At 38.1% G+C, this 19,537-nt stretch overlaps 1 protein-coding gene across 1 annotated transcript in view; it reads right to left on the reverse strand.

Annotated features, from left to right (window-relative positions):
* Positions 1-19,537, reverse strand: part of LOC140931486 (polycystin-1-related protein-like) — a 97,878-nt gene that overhangs the window by 30,480 nt on the left and 47,861 nt on the right. The window contains exons 21-36 of the mRNA XM_073381296.1: positions 18,490-18,565; positions 17,586-17,825; positions 16,570-16,835; positions 15,860-15,957; positions 14,317-14,378; positions 13,924-14,063; positions 12,868-12,951; positions 11,459-11,617; positions 10,345-10,399; positions 8,518-8,624; positions 7,581-7,703; positions 4,674-4,722; positions 3,487-3,540; positions 2,395-2,490; positions 1,256-1,330; positions 338-457 (exon numbers count right to left, since the gene is read on the reverse strand). Coding sequence (XP_073237397.1) covers positions 338-457; positions 1,256-1,330; positions 2,395-2,490; positions 3,487-3,540; positions 4,674-4,722; positions 7,581-7,703; positions 8,518-8,624; positions 10,345-10,399; positions 11,459-11,617; positions 12,868-12,951; positions 13,924-14,063; positions 14,317-14,378; positions 15,860-15,957; positions 16,570-16,835; positions 17,586-17,825; positions 18,490-18,565 — 1,804 coding nt within the window. The remainder of the gene's footprint in view (positions 1-337; positions 458-1,255; positions 1,331-2,394; positions 2,491-3,486; positions 3,541-4,673; positions 4,723-7,580; positions 7,704-8,517; positions 8,625-10,344; positions 10,400-11,458; positions 11,618-12,867; positions 12,952-13,923; positions 14,064-14,316; positions 14,379-15,859; positions 15,958-16,569; positions 16,836-17,585; positions 17,826-18,489; positions 18,566-19,537) is intronic.

Below are 19,537 nucleotides of genomic sequence, written 5' to 3' on the forward strand. Positions count from 1 at the left end.
AACCGCTTAGATTCTTCATTCTGCTGCGAAGATCATGTTCATTTTCATGCTACATCCGCAGTTCAAAATATGATTGAATTCATATATTTCAATTCATGTCTATTCCACCATCGGGTATATTACGAACTCGCAATGGCCTGCTCTCCACTTGCCTTGATTAATGGATAGAACGTTGCGTCCGGTAATCGCAAAGGCCGGGGTTGAAATCCCGGTCAAGCATGAAATTTTTCAGGTTCTTTTTCAACCGCTTACTTTAGGTTGTTTATTCTACTGCGAAGATCACGTTCACTTTCATTAAGTGTAATCTATTTCTTAACGCGACAAAAGGACTACTTACCCTACTGTATCTGAAGAGGAAAATCCATAACAGATTAACCGGTAGTACAAGAACACTGCACATGATCCCAACCAGAATGCTCTCTACATTGAGGTCCAAAATTCCCAGCAATTCAGGAACCTGGCAGAAGTTGAAAGCAGAAACATAAAACAAAGAGTTGACTTGTATATACTATACTTGCCATACGCTAGAGAGGTGAGTAAATCTCAGGCAAGATATCAAGACAAGTGATAACAAAGACCATCTGCGAAAGGGGTCGAAAGACAAACGTAAAGGCACCACAGAAACGTTGGTATCTCATGAGACCAATTGGAGAGGAGATCCTGGGAAACAGGACAGTTTGTTAAAGGGGCTATGTCACAAGGATATTGCTGTTTTAGGTTAACTCTGTGTTAAAGTATATACCTTACAGTACCACAGGAAAGTACTGTTCGGTAGCTTTAAAATGAATGGTTACACTCAAGGATTTTCTCTTAGCACTCGAAAGTCAGAACCATCTTGTAGAGCATAAAAAAAGCATTGCAGAAAAGTACTGCTCAGTAGCTTTCATTTAAAGGATTTCACCCACAGACTCAAAAGTTAGAACCACACCTTGTACAGCATAATAAACAGTACTACAGGGAAGTAGAGCTCAGTAGCATACACTTAAATGGTCACACTTAGGGATTTCACCCACAGACTCAGAAGTTAGAACCACCGTGTACAGCATAATAAACAGTACCACAGGAAAGTACTGTTCAGTAGCTTTCATTTAAATGGTCACACTTTAGGATTTCATCAATAGACTCAAACGTTAGAACGACTTAATGTGATTGAACTGAGGATATAACCTGGTAACAAGTAACTTAGTTGCAGACAAGATGACCGTAACTGAAGTTGCTGCACTCACTAAAACACTGAATACTCAAAATAACATACCTTAGACTTGGGTCTATACCAGGCAATGTTGACACACAGGAAACTCAGTAATAAAGACCAGCAACAAGTAAGACGCTAAAGATATAACGAAAAAACCAAAACCAAAAACAAACATTACCGAAAACAACTGCGAGGAATGTACCGCCCGCAGGGTACGTGCCCATTTTTGAACAAAAAATTCAAGGACTTTTCAAGGACTTTCAAGAACACATTTCCCATTTTTCAAGGACTCCATTCAGTGCAAAAAAGAGCCTCAAGTCTATGTCTTTTTCAGTTCTTCCAAAACATGAGCAACTTCGTCCTCAAGGTCTTTCCGTGTTTGCTCCTTTTAGTCACTTGAGAATCTGGATTTCATAAAGTTAGAACGGAATTTCACGGAGTTTCCAGCAACGACTGAAATTTTCAAAAACTTTTCAAGGCCTTGAATTTTTATTTTAAAATTCAACGTCTTTTAAGGTGCGTGCGAACCCTGTGTACGAATACGGTATTTTACAGAGGTAGCAGTTTTACGCGGCTTGCGTTCACAGTCTATAACGACAGCAGTAAAAGTCCTAAGACCTTTTAAAAATAGCAGGTAAAAGGCAAAAGTGAAATTGGAGTTTGATTTTAAAAAGGCGTAAGTGTTAAACTTAATCCAAATAGCGATACACACGCTTTTTTTCCATTGTACTATAATCGGCGGCAAAATTGTTGACAAATTGTCCTCAAATGGGATAACTTCAGAGAACAAAAATATTCCAGCCCTGTATTCAAAGTTGGGGTGTTCGTTATTTTCTACAGGTAGCTCGAACAGCGGCACAACATTGTATGGCGAGGGTAAGGAAGGGAAAGCTTTATTTTCCTCTTTTTAAGTTGGCAGAATATCAGAGACGCCCTTTACGGCAAAAAGTTTCGAGCAATTTTGTCGCCAATTGTAGTTCCTCATTTTAAACAGAATGAGAAGCATCTGTAACCCGCACGATGGGATTGTTTTGCGACCGCCCTCACTTCTTTCATTGGCTATTACTTGGTCCAAATGCGTCCCCTGAAACAGCCCCAAAGTGCACTTCAGCACAACAAAAACCCAGCCATTTACCCACTTCAAGCTACCGATAATGCTTAAATTAACAGTATTTAAATTTATATGTCCTTTCACTTACCTGTGGGCGCGTAAAACGGCTGTAAGATGGCCGACCCAATAGCGATATCCACAAGTGGTAGTCTACAAAGCTCTTTGTGATGTGTTGAGAAAAACACTGAAAAAAAAACGAAATTTTACAATAAAAAAAGAAAGAAAGAAAGAAAAAAGGAATAATGTTCTTGATTCTACCGTGACTGTGATCAACGTTGACCACAACGAATATACAGTCAAAGTTATTTTACATTACAGAACGAAATCGACTTTTTGTGGCATAAGTTGAAAATTCGAATGTCTCTCATGTTTTGCTCATCGATAACCCTTTAAGATTAATGAAACATGCTGTAGTTGATTTTTCTAAATTACGTTTTCTTTCGTTGAAATTCGAAAAAATTCGAACTTATTTTGCCAGTTCGGAGCTCAAAATCCACTTCCGGTAAAGCGAAATTTTACAATAAAAAAAGGAAGAAAGAAAGAAAAAAAGTAATAATGTACTTCATTCTACAGTGGCTGTGATGAACGTTGACTTCAAGTACAGTCTCAGTTATTTTACATTTACAAAAGTCCCTTACTTAACGTTTCCAACAACAAACCTCTTTAGCTTGTGCGTTGTGTATTCCAAAAGGGGGTCTTTCGGTAATTAGGCAAAATTACGCGGACATATAAACATGAATATTGCATGACCTACACTGGGAATACAAAACATACAAGCTACAGAGTCTATTATTCGAAAAGAGGTGTAGAACTAACCTTTCTATTAAACCATCACTTTTTTGACTCAACAAAACATGCTACATTGTAATGTCTTTATTAAACCTTTGTGCAAAAATTAAATTTAAATACTTACAACCAGAATTCCATTCTTTAGTGGTTTGCAAAGGTACATACAAAAACTAAAATTAACAAAGCTACTACCTAAAAAGGGATCATTATAAGTTTCTGGAAAACTGCCCACCTACCCCTCCCGTAAGCCTACATTTTGCCCTAGGGGAGAAGTGTTAATGTTGGCTTAGGGGATGGGTAGGTGGGCAGTTTCCCAGAAACGTATAATCATCCCTAGTCACCCAGTTACTACCTAAAAATCCATCAAATTTATTCCTAGTGATTTAATAACCTTTTTTAAGCTACTGTTGCAAGTACTTGCGTTTGGTAACAGCTCGCACTCAACCTGGAGAAATAATACAAGACATTCAATTATCCTGATGAACTATGGCAAAATTGTTCAGGTAATCATTCTAACCCGAAAACGCGTCGGACTTTAGATCTGTAGAGGTCCGTTAGCTGTGTCGTTGATGTTTCTTTGGACAAGAAATTGGACATAACTTTCTGTCTCTTACCCAGGCGCCGCTTGCTAAAAAGATGGATAACTTTACACCCCACATAAATCACTGGATAACGCAATTAGTTTCCCTAACACTTATCAGCTACAATCTCGGACAAAACCCTTGAAACACTTTGAAAAATTTCGTTCCATTTCGTTTCCCCGATCCCTTTCGAAATGTTGTTGTGTCCGGGTTACTTTGCAATCACATCTCAACATTGTTTCAAGAATTTTTGGCGAGGATTGTAGATAGTGATTTATCCTGTGAATAGCAACGTTGTACAACCGGGACCAAGTCTACAAATAATTACTGGCGACAAAGTGCTGTTGGTAATAAACCCTACGACGATGCCCTAATAACTCTCTGAAGAAGGGGGAGGAGGTGGAGATTGGAAGTAGAGTAGCGATACTCCCAAATGCTTTATGCCATTGATTAAAACCAAGATAAGCCCTAGCTGTGCATGTGTGCCTCCTTGGCTCGTATTTTGGCCTGGGGCCCGTTTCTGGAAAGTTCCGGTAGCTTTTCGGGCCCGAGCCATATTTTGAAATCAAAATTTAAGGAAGGTTAATGAAATTTCAAACCTCCTAAACAGCCCATTTTGTTTTTTACCTACTAATTTTACTGTATAAGTTGCAAAACTATTAAAACTTCGATCCTGAATGTAAACACAGCAAACATAACACAGTCTTTCGTCGCCCCATGCAAGATAATCCAAGACAGTCTTGGATTCTGGATTCTGCATTCCACGATGTTGATTATAGACTCCACTGGATTCCGCATGCCTTGTCAGGGAACTTGGATTCCAGATTCCAGTCGTTACCTAGATTCCGATTTACTTCTGAGTTGTATTTAGGATTCCAAATCCCAAGATTCCCAATTCGCATTAGCTTCACCTCTCTATTTACAATTTACAATCTTCCTGCACTATCAAAATGCACAATCACTGGTTAAAATAATTTTACATTAAATGCTTTCGTACCTTTCCATTTCCTTCATCCACTGCTAACCATCTATTGCAGTCAAAAATCCTACCAAGATCATAAAATGGACAATAAGAATATTGTTAAGAATTTTTAAGGTTTCACTAACTTAAATCCTATCTGCAAAACAATAACCCAGACAGCAGGAAAGTAACTCTAGTTCTAAATGTTGTTCTAAAAGGTGGTACGAGCTCTCGAATCTGTGGTTAACAAAGCTGAAAATTCAAATGAAAGCTTCGTGGCAGTATTTACTACTCTAGTACTAAGTACTATTTGTAAGCTTGTAGTACTAAGTACTATTTGTAAGCTTGTAGTACTAAGTACTATTTGTAAGCCCGTAGTACTAAGTACTATTTGTAAGCTCGTAGTACTAAGTACTATTTGTAAGCTTGTAGTACTAAGTACTATTTGTAAGCTCGTAGTACTAAGTACTATTTGTAAGCTTGTAGTACTAAGTACTATTTGTAAGCTTGTAGTACTAAGTACTATTTGTAAGCTCGTAGTACTAAGTACTATTTGTAAGCTCGTAGTACTAAGTACTATTTGTAAGCTCGTAGTACTAAGTACTATTTGTAAGCCGGTAGTACTAAGTACTATTTGTAAGCTTGTAGTACTAAGTACTATTTGTAAGCTCGTAGTACTAAGTACTATTTGTAAGCTCGTAGTACTAAGTACTATTTGTAAGCTTGTAGTACCAAGTGCTATTTGTAAGCTTGTAGTACTAAGTACTATTTGTAAGCTCGTAGTACTAAGTACTATTTGTAAGCCCGTAGTACTAAGTACTATTTGTAAGCCCGTAGTACTAAGTACTATTTGTAAGCCCGTAGTACTAAGTACTATTTGTAAGCTCGAAGTACTAAGTACTATTTGTAAGCTCGTAGAACTAAGTACTATTTGTAAGCTTGTAGTACTAAGTACTATTTGTAAGCTCGTAGTACTAAGTACTATTTGTAAGCTCGTAGTACTAGGTACTATTTGTAAGCTCGTAGTACTAAGTACTATTTGTAAGCTCGTAGTACTAAGTACTATTTGTAAGCCCGTAGTACTAAGTACTATTTGTAAGCTTGTAGTACCAAGTGCTATTTGTAAGCTTGTAGTACTAAGTACTATTTGTAAGCTCGTAGTACTAAGTACTATTTGTAAGCCCGTAGTACTAAGTACTATTTGTAAGCCCGTAGTACTAAGTACTATTTGTAAGCCCGTAGTACTAAGTACTATTTGTAAGCCCGTAGTACTAAGTACTATTTGTAAGCTCGTAGAACTAAGTACTATTTGTAAGCTTGTAGTACTAAGTACTATTTGTAAGCTCGTAGTACTAGGTACTATTTGTAAGCTCGTAGTACTAAGTACTATTTGTAAGCTCGTAGTACTAAGTACTATTTGTAAGCTTGTAGTACTAAGTGCTATTTGTAAGTTTGTAGTACTAAGTACTATTTGTAAGCTCGTAGTACTAAGTACTATTTGTAAGCCCGTAGTACTAAGTACTATTTGTAAGCTTGTAGTACTAAGTACTATTTGTAAGCTTGTAGTACTAAGTGCTATTTGTAAGCTTGTAGTACTAAGTACTATTTGTAAGCTCGTAGTACTAAGTACTATTTGTAAGCCCGTAGTACTAAGTGCTATTTGTAAGCTAGTAGTACTAAGTACTATTTGTAAGCTCGTAGTACTAAGTACTATTTGTAAGCTCGTAGTACTAAGTACTATTTGTAAGCTTGTAGTACTAAGTACTATTTGTAAGCTCGTAGTACTAAGTACTATTTGTAAGCTCGTAGTACTAAGTACTATTTGTAAGCTTGTAGTACTAAGTGCTATTTGTAAGCCCGTAGTACTAAGTACTATTTGTAAGCCCGTAGTACTAAGTACTATTTGTAAGCTCGTAGAACTAAGTACTATTTGTAAGCTCGTAGAACTAAGTACTATTTGTAAGCTCGTAGAACTAAGTACTATTTGTAAGCTCGTAGTACTAAGTACTATTTGTAAGCTCGTAGTACTAGGTACTATTTGTAAGCTCGTAGTACTAAGTACTATTTGTAAGCTTGTAGTACTAAGTACTATTTGTAATCTCGTAGTACTAAGTACTATTTGTAAGCTTGTAGTACTAAGTGCTATTTTTAAGCTTGTAGTACTAAGTACTATTTGTAAGCTCGTAGTACTAAGTACTATTTGTAAGCCCGTAGTACTAAGTACTATTTGTAAGCTTGTAGTACTAAGTACTATTTGTAAGCTTGTAGTACTAAGTGCTATTTGTAAGCTTGTAGTACTAAGTACTATTTGTAAGCTCGTAGTACTAAGTACTATTTGTAAGCCCGTAGTACTAAGTACTATTTGTAAGCTTGTAGTACTAAGTACTATTTGTAAGCTCGTAGTACTAAGTACTATTTGTAAGCCCGTAGTACTAAGTACTATTTGTAAGCTTGTAGTACTAAGTACTATTTGTAAGCTCGTAGTACTAAGTACTATTTGTAAGCTTGTAGTACTAAGTACTATTTGTAAGCTCGTAGAACTAAGTACTATTTGTAAGCTCGTAGTACTAAGTACTATTTGTAAGCTCGTAGTACTAAGTACTATTTGTAAGCTCGTAGTACTAAGTACTATTTGTAAGCTCGTAGTACTAAGTACTATTTGTAAGGCCGTAGTACTAAGTACTATTTGTAAGCCCGTAGTACTAAGTACTATTTGTAAGCTTGTAGTACTAAGTACCATTTGTAAGCTTGTAGTACTAAGTACTATTTGTAAGCTTGTAGTACTAAGTACTATTTGTAAGCTCGTAGTACTAGGTACTATTTGTAAGCTCGTAGTACTAAGTACTATTTGTAAGCCCGTAGTACTAAGTACTATTTGTAAGCTTGTAGTACTAAGTACTATTTGTAAGCGTACTAGCTGAATAAGGGTTACTGTTGTCATACCATTTCATCCCATCGCTGACATCCTTGATAGTAATTCGTTCCAAGAACCAGCCTGGGTGTTCCCCGACATTATCGTGCCATACATGGATTTTCGAGATGTTATTCTTAAAACTGATTGGAACACTGAAAAAAAAAGCAATTGAAATAAAATGCGCGGCGTGCTTTGGTTGACATTTCCCCAGTACAATGCAACGGATTTCATTCAAATGATGTTGTTGCCCTTCCAGTAACCGTGCTCACATTGTGTGTGACTCCTTTAAAGTTGTTCTACAGTAGTCCTTGTTCACGATGCCTGCCATCTTTGTCCACGCTTTAGGATTAACGGGAGAAAAGAAATGTCACGTGGTATTCCAAAGAGCAAACAAGCGAAAACATTTGGCCAATACGAGAAAGGGCGGTCAAGTTTGTTTATTCTCTCAAAACGAGACCACGATTTAAGTCTTGCAAAAAGTACAGTTTCCTGTGAGGACACCTAGTACGGACGCTACTGTTTCCAATTACTTTCACCTAATAAGCCATTATAGTGTTTAAGATAATACGTTCTTCATTTTCTGTTGTCTAGAATAAACAAACTCGACCGCGACTTCTTGTATCGGCAGATTTTATAATTTGTTTCCCCCCTGAGAAACCAAGTGACATTGCCTTTATCCCATCAAACTTTAAGCGTGTGCAAAGATGGCGGGAATCGTGAATAAGGTCTATTGCTATAGGATTTCATGGAGCCGAAGCCAATTGGCGAACGTTTCTGGCATCCTATCGATGAACGGTTAGGACTCTCATATATCAGCAGGAACAACAATCGTTTATTTGCTGTCCCTCAGTTCATTTCATCAAGGGTTTCTTTGTATGACTCACCAGTTCGTTCCCGAATCCTTTGAAGATACAACTAATTATCCGACTTTTATAAAACATGATCAGTTATCGATAATTGTTTTACCTCACAACAAAAACATCGCAGGAGCTTCTCTGAAACAGATGTCTGCCCTCACACTTTAACTCAATTGGATTCGACACTTGACCCTCACCATGAAGTACGACATATACCTGAATACAAAGGAAAATTATTATGGCAAAGAGTCCAAACTTCACTTCGTAGAATGCTGGAAAACAAATAGCAACACGAGAAAGTTCTACCAAAGGAGTTTCATTTGAATGGTCACACCACAGATTTCGTTCAAAGTTGGAAAAACATACTATATAAATAGTACCATGTGAAAGTACTGCTGAAGAGGTTTCATTTGAATGGTAACACCATAGGATTTGGTCCACAGACTCAAAAGTTAGAACTACATAGTAAGTAAATAACACCATGTGAAAGTACTGCTAAAGAGGTTTCATTTGAATGGTAACACCATGGGATTTCATCCACAGACTCAAAGGTTAGAAAAACATACTAAATAAATAGTACCATGTGAAAGTACTGCTGAAGAGGTTTCATTTGAATGGTCACATCATAGCTTTTGTCCACAGACTCAAAAGTTAGAACCACCTTTGAAGGCTTCGGTCATCGTTCACTCTGAGGGAGGAAAGCCTTGTATTCATCCCCTTCGCTTCCATAATCATTATAGAAATGCTTAATGCAGGTTGAAATTAAGGACAAACTAGATTTCCATAGCATGCCCATTCAAATAAAATCTCTGCTTCTGTACTTATTTGTTTCTCGATGCACATACTAGAAGTTTGATTCTTGGCATTTTAAAAACAAGCACATTTAGTATTGCTATAAACCTTGTCAGCCAATATAAACAAATGAGAGAAGAACCAAAAAACAGAATTCAGTGAAGTAAATGGACTGTTTGCAACTGATCAGTCAAGTGGTACAAAAACGTCATGTACGCAAAAAGACAAGAAAAACAAATTAGCTCTCATAATTCAAAATGGTAATTTCGTTTATCTTGTTCAAGAGCGTCTCTTGCGTCCCAGTATGACGTCTTTGTATCACGAGACTCATCACCTGCAAAGGGTTTATCCACCACCCTTGTCATCTGAGGCTTCCTCCTTCTAAATTCACCCTCCTCTGTTTTGTTTCGCAGAAACGCAGTTGTGGTTCTCAACTTCATCAAATGAGTTACACTAGCTAATCAGAACAAGCGCAGATGTCGGTCTCCGAAGAAGACGATCGTTTGCATTTGAATTTTTGACAGCCCACGTGACCATACCAAGCGCCGGCCTTTATTGTCAGGCGACGTTTCGTCCCTTTTACAAAGGAGATAACGACAGTGTGTGGTTCAAAGGCTCCAGACTGCCAGGATAGAATTATGTCGAAAGTTCCCCGCCTCCGCCCAAAATGGTATCACAAACAGTGATCGCATCTTTTCAATTGATTTCACAAGCTGGAAAGTTCTTCCTTAAGTATTCATGAACGTATCAACCGCAAACCGTTTGAACCGTTACTACTGCCTTTCAAAGATTACGGAAAGTCGCAGGACGAAACGAGACACTCGGAATGGTCACGTGAGCTATTAAATTATTGAAATGACAATGATGTTTTTTTTTTTTTTAAAATGGGAACAGTTCAGTGATTTCGGTTAAAACCAATCAGGACGCGAAGTGCGTGAACCTGGCGTCCAGGGCGGGAAACAAGCGTAAGTCACGACGTACTTGTTTCTGTTTGGCTTCCGATTGGTTGAGAAAATAATGTAACGTGAGTTTTTTCAGCCAGTCTCAAAGCGTGGCAGAGCAAATTCATTTGTTATGACATTACTTTCCACACTCTTTTTTAAAAAAACCATACTTTCACAACTCAAAAGCTAAACTTACTTACCCCAGCTGTTGTTCCTGCTCCAAACCAATGTCCTGTCTGTACAGTAATCTGAAATCTAAAGTCGAGTATTTTAATTTTTACTTCCATCCTTACAAAATAGGCCTATTGCGAAACAAAAATTCATGGTGTAATTGTAGAGAAAAAAATACTAATGAACAGTAATAGCAATGTCCTTGTATAAGAGGCGCATTTCCGTATTTTAAAATTTATACCTTGCTGACAGGCTAGCTTTGGAGGAAATAATAAATATGTACATTGAGGTTCACGGATGATGAGGTGACGTTGATCATGAGATGCAATCCAGTTCTAGTGGTTTGAATCGCAGTTAAGAATTTTGCTATAAACCACCTCACTGGAGCCAGTTATTTGACGAGTGGATAACGCTAAACCCGTCACTAGATAAATCTCTATCCACTGGATAACGCAACAGGTTTTTTGGTAGCGTCAAGGCATGTTAAAAGAGAAAAAAGCTCACTTCCGGTTTACGTGCATCGTTCAACTGAAAACGTCACTGCCTAAACTCCTTAATGATCCGGTGGATAGCGCTTCTGACGTTTGAACAACCGGCGCGAGATGGCTAACTAAGAAGCTTTCTGTTATAGCTGGCCAGCTTGATAGGTTAATCCATATCCACCCTTTAATAACCATCTATTGCAACAGACCACAGGAAACAGTTCCAACACCTAAATATAGTTTTAGATAAAGTAACTGGAATTATTAAAACCTGAATCATTGGATAATGCAATTCTAGAGCTCTGATTGGCTTATCCACATGGTATATGAGCCATTATAGCATGCTCTCCAAATATGATAACTGTATGCGTCTGCTCAAAATTAAAAACAAGCTGAAAATCGGTTGTTTTTATAAATAAAGTCGGAAGATTTCCCGATATTTTGTGGGCGTTTTTAATAAAACAATTATTCCACTCGCGCTTGTTAGATATGAGATGATTATAGCCAACTCATATCCAACGCGCACTCGTGGAATAATTGTTAACTACATTTTTGGAATTCAATTGATACAAAAACGTTTTAGCTTTTTCAAAAGATAGCAAATGACATTACATAGCCCCTTTAAGAAGAGACATGAAGTGAATATAGACGAGTAAGATACCTTTGAGACGTGGCAGCAGGAACTGTGTTATCATCAATGTACACAGTTTCATGGTTTTCCTTGCTATTTTTTTCAGCTCGAACACAAAATACGAGTAGAACCATGTAAAGAAACGTAATGCAAATAACAACAGCCAACGTTATGAGACTTTCTTTGAGCCTGTTCAGAGAAATCAAGTGCAATTACAGCATTTAGAACTTGTCACAATTTGTACTGTTGAGAATGATTTCTAGCACGGTTTACAGTCAACTCAGGTCAAGCGTACCCCCAAAGATTCCATTGATGAATATTATTTATTAGTAAAATCCAGCTAGTGGTCTATTATCAATGCTGCTTTCTGATTGGTTGAGCTATTACTAGGCTATATGTTATAGCCCACTAGTAGCGAAAAGCGCGGGCTTTTTGGCGGGAAAAAGGATTAAAGTCTAGCTTGGGCGGGGTTAAGCTTGACCTGGTTTGACTGTATACTGTATCTCACAGATTTAAATTACTTGTCTGAAATAGAACTGCGGATTGTAAATAGTAAACTGTAGTTAGAAACCTGTAAATAACTTCGTGCGAAGTGTGTTTTTTTCGTGTCACTGTTTATAGAAGAGTATTGGCCATTACACCGTGTCGGTTCAATCCCAGGACACACTCCTGAAGAGGTCAAAATGTAAACACGACCATAGCAAACCAACAACAACAAAAAAAGGTGAAGGCGCACACGAATCATATATATATACTTGGCAATTACTCGCCTCCATACACCACTCTTCTTTCAAAAGTCAACTCTACTTCGTTGTGTAACAAGTGCGTTCAGAATTTCCTCATGTTGTTATATAAGAATTTGTTTTTCACTCATTTTCCTGCTTATATGAAGAATATGTTTTCACTCCGGTCCTCTTCCTATGATCTTCGTAGCCACTACATTCTTTCACTTAGTCAGGGGCACCCAACGAGAATATAGTGCAAAACCACTTAAACATAGCATTGTTGAAGGTATTTTAGTATTTAAACGGTAGATATAGGTGTATTTTTATCCCCTAGAAATTTTTCATCTGTTCGGATTCCTAGCTGAAAGTCTAGTGATCCGAAAATTATAGGGATCAAAACTCACCTTTTCGAAAATTTCAGCCAGAAAAAAGGCTCCCGAAAATTCTAGGTGACTTTAGATAATAAAATAATTATACCATTTTTTAGATGTTCGGAAATCCTAGAAGAGGCAGGCAAACAAGAAATTTTACAAGAAATATTCCGAAAATTCTAGATCTCAAATCGTCTTCCGAACAGTTATTTTCCAAAAATTGACGTTGGGTGCCCCTGACTTAGTAAACCTAAAACAACTACCTATGGTCTTAACCCACTTTTCTTACTTTTCAGCTTAGCAGTGGAATACACTGCCTGAAAACACGTTGCAAGAAACTTACCTGTTAATATCTGCAAGATCCTCTTCTCGAAGCGAATTGGGTGGACGCAAAAATGCCCCACTGAAAGCTGTTAGATGATTACACCTAAAACAACAAAAACACGAATAGCGATGATGATAGCGAAGTTGTTAACGATGACCTCAACGATGAGAATGACAACGTTTGTGATGATGATGATGATAACGATGATGACGACGACGATGATGATGATGATGACGTTATTCATGTACTAGCCGATAAAGAATATTTTCAAAAATACTTTAAAAAGCAAAGAAAATAATGTTCAACTATCTTTTTCGAAGACAGGCGATTATTTTCAATTCCGCCTCCAATACGTCATATGTAGATGAATTTTCCTAGAGTTAAATAATTAGGGATCAGTAACTCAAGTTTAAATAGAAGACAAAAATTCGTCATCATGTATTCAGGCATTTTATAAAACGTGAGATTAGAGATTTTTGCGTTGTAATCGTGAAAAGACCGACAAAGAAATGCACCAAAAAGTGTGATATAGTTGCAAAGTTTTTGTTATTTTGCTATTAAACCTACTGCTTTTTTGGAAGTTCACGTTGCCGTCGCCGTGTTTGTAGGGAGCTTTAGCAACGACGACGGCGACGGCAACGAGGTTAAATAGGTTTAGATTGGCAAAACAACAACTTTGCACGTGCATCATGCTTTTTTGTACATTTCTTTACCGTCCTTGCACGGCTACGACGTGAAAATGCCTAATTGCAAGTTTTATGGAGGACGTAAACAAGCGACGACGAATCTCGTTTTCTCTCTCTAAACTTGAGTGAGTTCCTCAAGAAATCAACTCCAGAGAAATTCGCCTACACTTGCCATTTTCAGCAAATTGGAATAAACGCGACAAAGATTGAAAAAACGGGAATTCATTTTAAAACCGACGTTTTCGCTGCCGTTGCCGTCGTCGATGCTAAAGCTCCCTTAGCTGAGTGATGGGCAGTAGGAACCAACTCTTCGTGATCGTAGTATAAAGGGTTGGTTTAGAAAGTGTTAACTACACATGTAGTTCATGTTATAACTACACGAGTGTACCTGCAGGAGACAATCGTATCTGTGATTTGATCGGTCAGTTCACACCCGTCACTGGACCAGTCTTTGTACTGCTTGTTCCAGTAGAAGCACCCCACCCAATGCATCCTCAATGAGTACAGAACCGTAGGAACACCTTTTACCTGCAGTCATCACAAAGAGGTATTATTGGCCACTTCAAAGTTCAGTTTCTTTACACAAATTCCAAATATAATGACCACTTTGTTTTTGATACTCTCAAAATTCAGGAATTAGTTTTCGGAACAATATGATAATGGTAGTGAAAGACGAATTCTATTTCATTTTGCACGGATGAACCAGAGATAAGGGAACAAGGGAGATATCCAATCCATTACGACCTCAATTTTTACGCTTAAAGATAAAAGTAAAACTTACCGACTTGATACGATAGTATGCTGTGTCTTTCAACACGACCCTCGCAAATATGGAACCTGAAACTAAAACAAAATTGTACATTACTAAGGTATGCAATGTAGAAAAGATATTCTACTCTGTTAATAAAAATAATAGCTCTTAAGTTAATTGCTGTGATTCTAGTGGCGAAGAACTGCTGACTGTGTCATTGGCTAAACTTAAGATCTTTGGTGACCGGTCGTTCAACGCCTCTCAGTATTCGCCAATCTCCATCAATGGCTACAGCCGCACTAAGGGCAGTGTTAGGGACTTAACCCCTTAGGCCCCAATATCAACATACAAATTCTCCAAACTGATCTCCATACATTTCCTTCTTGAATTAGTTGGGAGAATTTGATAAAAGATCAAAGCATTTTCTCGTTATTGATCATTTCATAAATTCTCATAACCTTATCTCTTGACCAGGTATAAATATTGTTGGGAGAAAATTGATGTTGGTCACCATTGGGACTTAAAGGGTTAACCGAGTTATTTCCAATCAACCCAATCAACGTTGACTCGTTGAAAAAAACTTGCGAGTGCGGCCAGGCTTTCTACAGTCTTAACCGAGTTCTAACTGGGTTATGCAAACCAAGTAAGAACAATAGAATTTCTTAACCAGGTTAGGTTTTTTTAAACCACCTCGCGTGGTAGTTTAAAGCAGGTTAACCTTCTCAATCAGTCCATCATCTCCGCCTACGCGTGAGAATGGTCCAAATTTTAGCTATGCACACAAGCCCAACAGTTTTTACAATTTTATTTTCTGTAAATTTATCATAGTAATTTTAGATTTGAAATCATTCCACTTATATTTACGACCTAAGCTCAAGGTTGCGCACGCAATGCATGCATTCCAAAAGGAATGTTTAAAACTGTTTTCTGTGCGACAGCATGTTTGTATAAACAAAACCAATGTATGTATATGTTACACTACATATTAAAAAAGCTTCATTTCAGCCTAAAACTGCCAATTTAGCCCTGCAGGACAGAGTCTGATTCAGCCTCTCCTGAATCCATTTGAAGCCTGTGGGTCCTTATCAGCCCTCGTTAATTGGAATAAAAATAGGATTGTGTTTTACTCATCGAAAAGGCCCATTTTAGGGCTAAAAGGGATCTTTAGGGAGCTTGAGTAGCAAATACGGGGACGGCTACGAAAACATCATTTGAAAACTGAATTCCCACTGCTTCAAACTTTATCGCGCTTAGTTCCATCTCGTTCAGTTCGTCAAATGTTGGCGAATTGTTTAGGAGTTCAGTGAATTCTAAGAGACTGTAACGTTCAGGAAGGGCTAAGAAAAGACAAAGAAACCCGTTATCTTGTGTCCACGTCATCTACAAAACGTGAAATTAGGAACCTTCACGTCGTAGCCGTGCAACGACGGCAAAGAAATGAACAAAAAAGCGTGATGCGCGTGCAAAGTTGTTGTTTTACTGATCTAAACCTATTGTTTTTTGCCGTCCTTGTTGCCGTCGCCGTCGTCGTTACTTAAGCTCTCTTTTTTGATACACAGTGTAATTAGATTACCATTCTGTAGCTGTTGGCCAGAGAGATACAATTCTACAGGTTCCCCTGAACTTGTGACGGTGTATCGGTTAAGACTGCCTGAATCTGATTCAGCAGTGCTACAAGACAACAAACACAACAAAATTCACAGTTAGCCTGATATAAGAGACCTTAATATACGTCGCTTCCGTGTAAGGATACGGGTACATTAGTCATAGCCGTAGCTGTAAATACCGATAGACCGCCTCTTGATGAAGAAAAACGAGAATTCAGTGTAAATAAAGCATATGCAAATCAGTCATGAGTCAAGTAAAAAAAGTTCGAATCTTTCGGATTTGCTGCCAATAACTGCTTTGATACGTACAGTACATGTCAGTGAGAAACCTAAACCAAAATACAATGTAAATGCTAACCATTTCTAGTCGGTGATTAACCCTGATCTAACATGACTCATGACTCATAAAACAAGCTTTCTCAAGAGAAATGGACAGGTTACCGGATAAAACCCGGCGATGACGCCAGGAACACATCTAGAAAATCATGGACGATTTTTATAAAAATACGTGGCACAGAAACATGTTCCACTGTACGCGAATTTCCCTTTCGTAAACGGTCGTTGCCCTTTTTTCAGAAGGAATAATTATCTGTAATTCAGAGTGTTTTTGCTAATGCCAGAATTATGGACATAAAGAAACTGGGGAACATATGACCCATCACTCAAGCTAACGTACCTGGCGGTAAGTTTGATGACAAATCCAACAGGAAGGACAGTAATCGGCTTCAGATAAATTTGCAGACTTTGATTGGTCATCCTCTCTGTTTGATTGATGATGTGTGTATTTTGATGTTCCCACCTTAGGGTGTAAATCTCTGCAGACTGCTCAAGTTTTTGCTTCTCATAAGGAATGGAAATATCGATAAAACTGCTCAAGTTTTTAACCTGGATCTCTTCTCCATTGCAACGGTCGATGCTGAGACTGGCAACTTTAGTGTGGTGCTAAGAAAAAAAGAAATATATAAGCAAGTTTGGGTAACATTTGGATCTGCTTGTAGGCCGCCTGCAAGCAGATCCAAATGCTGCGGCATAAAAAGAGACCACAACAGTGGAATCCATATCAAGAGGGAACGGTGTCACAGTCCCACACAACAGGTTATTTACCATTAGGGACCTTAAGCAACTACGCCAGCGACGGCAACGAGAACGGCAAAAAAGCAATAGGTTTTGATTAGCAAAACAGCAACTTTGCACGTGCATCACGCTTTTTTGTACATTTCTTTGCCATCGTTGCACGACTACAACGTGAAAATGCCTGAATTCACGTTTTGTCGAGGACGGGAACACAAGACAACAACTTTCTTTTCTTTTCCTTAACTTTGATACACTCCTTTAGAATTCAACTCCAAAAACATTTGCCAACATTTGACGAAGTAAACAAGATGGAAAACGCGCGATAAAGTTTGAAGTAGAGCGAATTCACTTCAGTTTTAAGTGACGTTTTCGTGCCCGTCGCCGTCGTTTTTTCGGCTTAAGCTCCCTATTTACATGCGCAAACCGGTCCGTTCACGGTTTGGGCAAATGGTGAGCAAAATTCAGGACTCGAAATCGTGCGGTGTGAAAGTCGCCTAAGCATTTCACAAAATTGACTCATTCTTAGTCGCATAACAGATTTTCGCGTCGTAAACAGAAGCATAGAACTCCGTATTGCCGCAGAATAGAATTCATAGACACGGCGTGTTATCTCCATACCATTTCACTGAAGAAAGGATTTTCGTCGTAGACTGTCACCACGGCTCCAAAACATTTCCTTTTCCTGTCAGAAGACGCAACCTGTAGTTGCTCCTCAAGATCCGTTGGCATGTGAAAACTGACATCACCAAGATGAAAAAAGGCGTTCGAAACGGAGCTTTCTTGTATTGCTATAACTCTTATGTTACGCGACACGACCCGAAGTTCTTTCTCGCCCCATACTTGCGTGGATAGCCTAGCCTGTTAAAAGAAAAAAAAATTAATGCACGTTATGTAGGTAAAAACAGCGAGTAACGGTTCAAGTATTGTGTACGGCAGTGTGTAGAGGGTCTTTAAGTAACAGGCTAGATTGCAAATACAACGATAAATATGAAAAGAAACGAAGCTTGAAGGCTGGGTTGAGTCGCCACATTTCTTATTCACGTTATTTGCTGTACAAATGGTTCTAACTTTTGCGTCTGTGGATCAATTCTTTAAGTGTGACCATTCAAATGAAAGTTTCTGAGCCGTACTTTCCTGTAGTACTGTTTATTTTGCTGTTCAAGGTGGTTCTAACTTCCGAGCCTGTGGATGAAATCCTAAAGTGTAACCATTCAAATGAAAGCTACTGAGTAGTACTTCTTTGTAATGACTATTATGCCTGATTGTAAAGCAAGCTCCATGAGCAGGGAAAATGAATCGAATCCTGAGTTTTCCTTGGCTACCTGAGCTAGAGAGATGAGCAAATTGCCCGCTCTGGATTTTTAACAGACTCTGTAAGCCAGTTGCCACTCGTGTGTGGATGAAATCGTATATTATTGCCATTCAAATTAGGATAGTTAACAATGTCCTTGGGATGCTGTATTGGGTACATTACCTTAAACAACTTAAAATATAAAATGTATGAAATAAAACAATTGATAACCTTTATAAGTTCCTCTGCAGCTTCAGTTACTTTGAGCAGAACATCGCTCTGATCTTTTTTCCTAATCACAGTGTTGCTATGGGGATAAAAAGGGTACGAATCAAACACAGATCAAAATTTTAACCCTTTAAGCCCCAATATCCACATACAAATTTTCCAAACTGATCTCTATACATTTTCTTCAAGAATAAGTTGAGAGAATTTGATAAAAGATCAAAGCATCTTCCCCTAGGTGATCAGTTTATTAATTCTCATAACGTAATCTCATGACATTGTATGGATATCGTTAGGAGAAAATTGACGTTAGTCACTATTGGGACTTAAAGGGTTCAATGGCGGTCCGTTGGATACTTGATACAATTTCAATGCGTTTTTTGTTCGAGAGGTCGGAAAGTCAGATGCTTGATAATGCATTTAACAAGAAAAATTAAGAGACACGTTAATGAACGTTGCGATGTATCCATCATCACCAACAAGAATGACAATCGTCCGGGGTGAATGTCAAAATATGTAAAAAGAGTTGAGTTTTGAATAGTTGAATTTTGCTACACAGTGGCATTCCTGTACGCACACAGGACACCCAAGATAGTGGAAATGCCATCAAACGATATTCAATTACTGTATTTAAAAAATCAACCGTTTTGTAACAACTTTTGACATTCAACGATTTTTCACTCTCGATAATTAGTTTACTAGCCTAGAGCTCTACACTGCTATCCCAAAATCTGTTCAGTTACAAGGGTTACTGCTACAGTGGTCAGTTTGAGAGGGAGGTTTTGGTAGCTTGGAAAAGGCGGTCGCACATAGAGGATCAACCATATTCATTTTCTTGAGAACACTACCAAATTTTACGTGCATTTTAGGACACATGCCATTAAAACACCCACCGGACATGCCATTTCATTAGCCCCAGAGTGTAGTACTAGACAATTTAACTTATCAAGAAATCATAAAAAACTCCCAAAGCAAATTGTGATTCACAAAGGTCAGCAAGCATACCAAAGAGCGAGTGCAATAGCATGATATAAATAGCAGGTCTTTAGCCAAG

Source organism: Porites lutea, chromosome 3, assembly GCF_958299795.1.
Source record: "Porites lutea chromosome 3, jaPorLute2.1, whole genome shotgun sequence".
In the NCBI taxonomy this organism is placed as follows: Eukaryota; Metazoa; Cnidaria; class Anthozoa; order Scleractinia; family Poritidae; genus Porites; species Porites lutea.